Below are 1,137 nucleotides of genomic sequence, written 5' to 3' on the forward strand. Positions count from 1 at the left end.
AATCATGTTGATTGTAATGAAACATACATCAGAGTCATTCCAAAGAATCATAAAGACAGCATTAGATAATGGAATTATGCAACAATTAGTTAGTATAATTTTGTATGACTCAGACAAATGTAAAGAGAGAGTTCTAAAGATGGTACTGGTATGGTGCAAGAAATGTGATTCATTGTGGTTATCAATGAACTCTTTTGTATTGGCAATATTCAGTTATTTAAAAGAAGCTTCAAATGATATTCTTATTGAAATGATATATTTTCTTAAGGAATTATTCCTGTTTGAACAATACTTACCATCGTATTTAAAATTACTTAAAGAAAATATTGACGCACTTCAATTTCTCATTGCTTCTATTCGTTCAAAATATCTGAAAATTCAAGAACTTTCATTGGAATTTGTACATCAAATATGCTTGTTAAATGATTGTCAGTTGATGGAACTTGCAATCGACAATGGAATGGTAGAGAATGTAGTTGACAGTTTAACAAATGAATGGATTAAGAATGATGGAAGAATGGTAAGTATAGTATTAGAAAGTGTTTTGAATAGTTTCAAGGTTTGAGATAGTTGAAAAGAAGGAAGAGAAAGAAGATTAACGAAGTAGTGTAGTTTAGAGAGACATAAAGGGATAAGTGAGGGGATTGAAAATCGAAATGGATGGATGAACATAGGAATGGTTGATGGTAAGAGTCAAAAGACGAAAGAGATAGTTGAAAAGATTAAAGGGATGATAGAAGAAGAAAGACGAGGGGAAGAGATGGAGATGTGTGAGATTTAAAGCAAAGGAAGAAGAGAAAGGAAATACAAAGGCATAAATGAACAAAATAATTTAAGTGTAAGTTTATTTAATACAAGGGAGAATAAAATAGAGACATAATAGAATCAAAAGAAGAAGGCTAAGAAACACAAGAAGAATAAAAGGGGTGAGAAATATAAAAAGAGAAGAAGAAAGAAAAACAAGAAGACATAATAAAAGAAGAAGAAACAAAGAATTAATAACATAAAAAAAGGAATAAAAAGACAAGATAAAACAAGAAAATATAAGAAAAAAGGAAAGAAAAGGAGAATTTAGTGAAATAAATAATAAGAAGAAAAAAAAGAAATAATAGGGAAATAAATAGACGAAATGATTAA

The 1,137-nt window shown here is 28.8% G+C and overlaps 1 protein-coding gene across 1 annotated transcript; it reads left to right on the top strand.

Annotated features, from left to right (window-relative positions):
• Nucleotides 1-16: 16 nt before the first annotated feature.
• EHI_059440 (uncharacterized protein) lies at nucleotides 17-781 on the top strand (the record flags this gene model as incomplete). The annotated part of the gene is made up of 2 exons (XM_001914579.1): nucleotides 17-559; nucleotides 608-781. The coding sequence occupies 2 exons, from the start codon at nucleotides 17-19 to the stop codon at nucleotides 779-781; spliced, it is 717 nt and encodes a 238-aa protein (XP_001914614.1).
• Between the last annotated feature and the right edge of the window lie 356 nt (nucleotides 782-1,137).

This window comes from Entamoeba histolytica, genomic scaffold (genome assembly GCF_000208925.1).
Source record: "Entamoeba histolytica HM-1:IMSS scf_1104750517153 genomic scaffold, whole genome shotgun sequence".
In the NCBI taxonomy this organism is placed as follows: domain Eukaryota; phylum Evosea; order Mastigamoebida; family Endamoebidae; genus Entamoeba; species Entamoeba histolytica.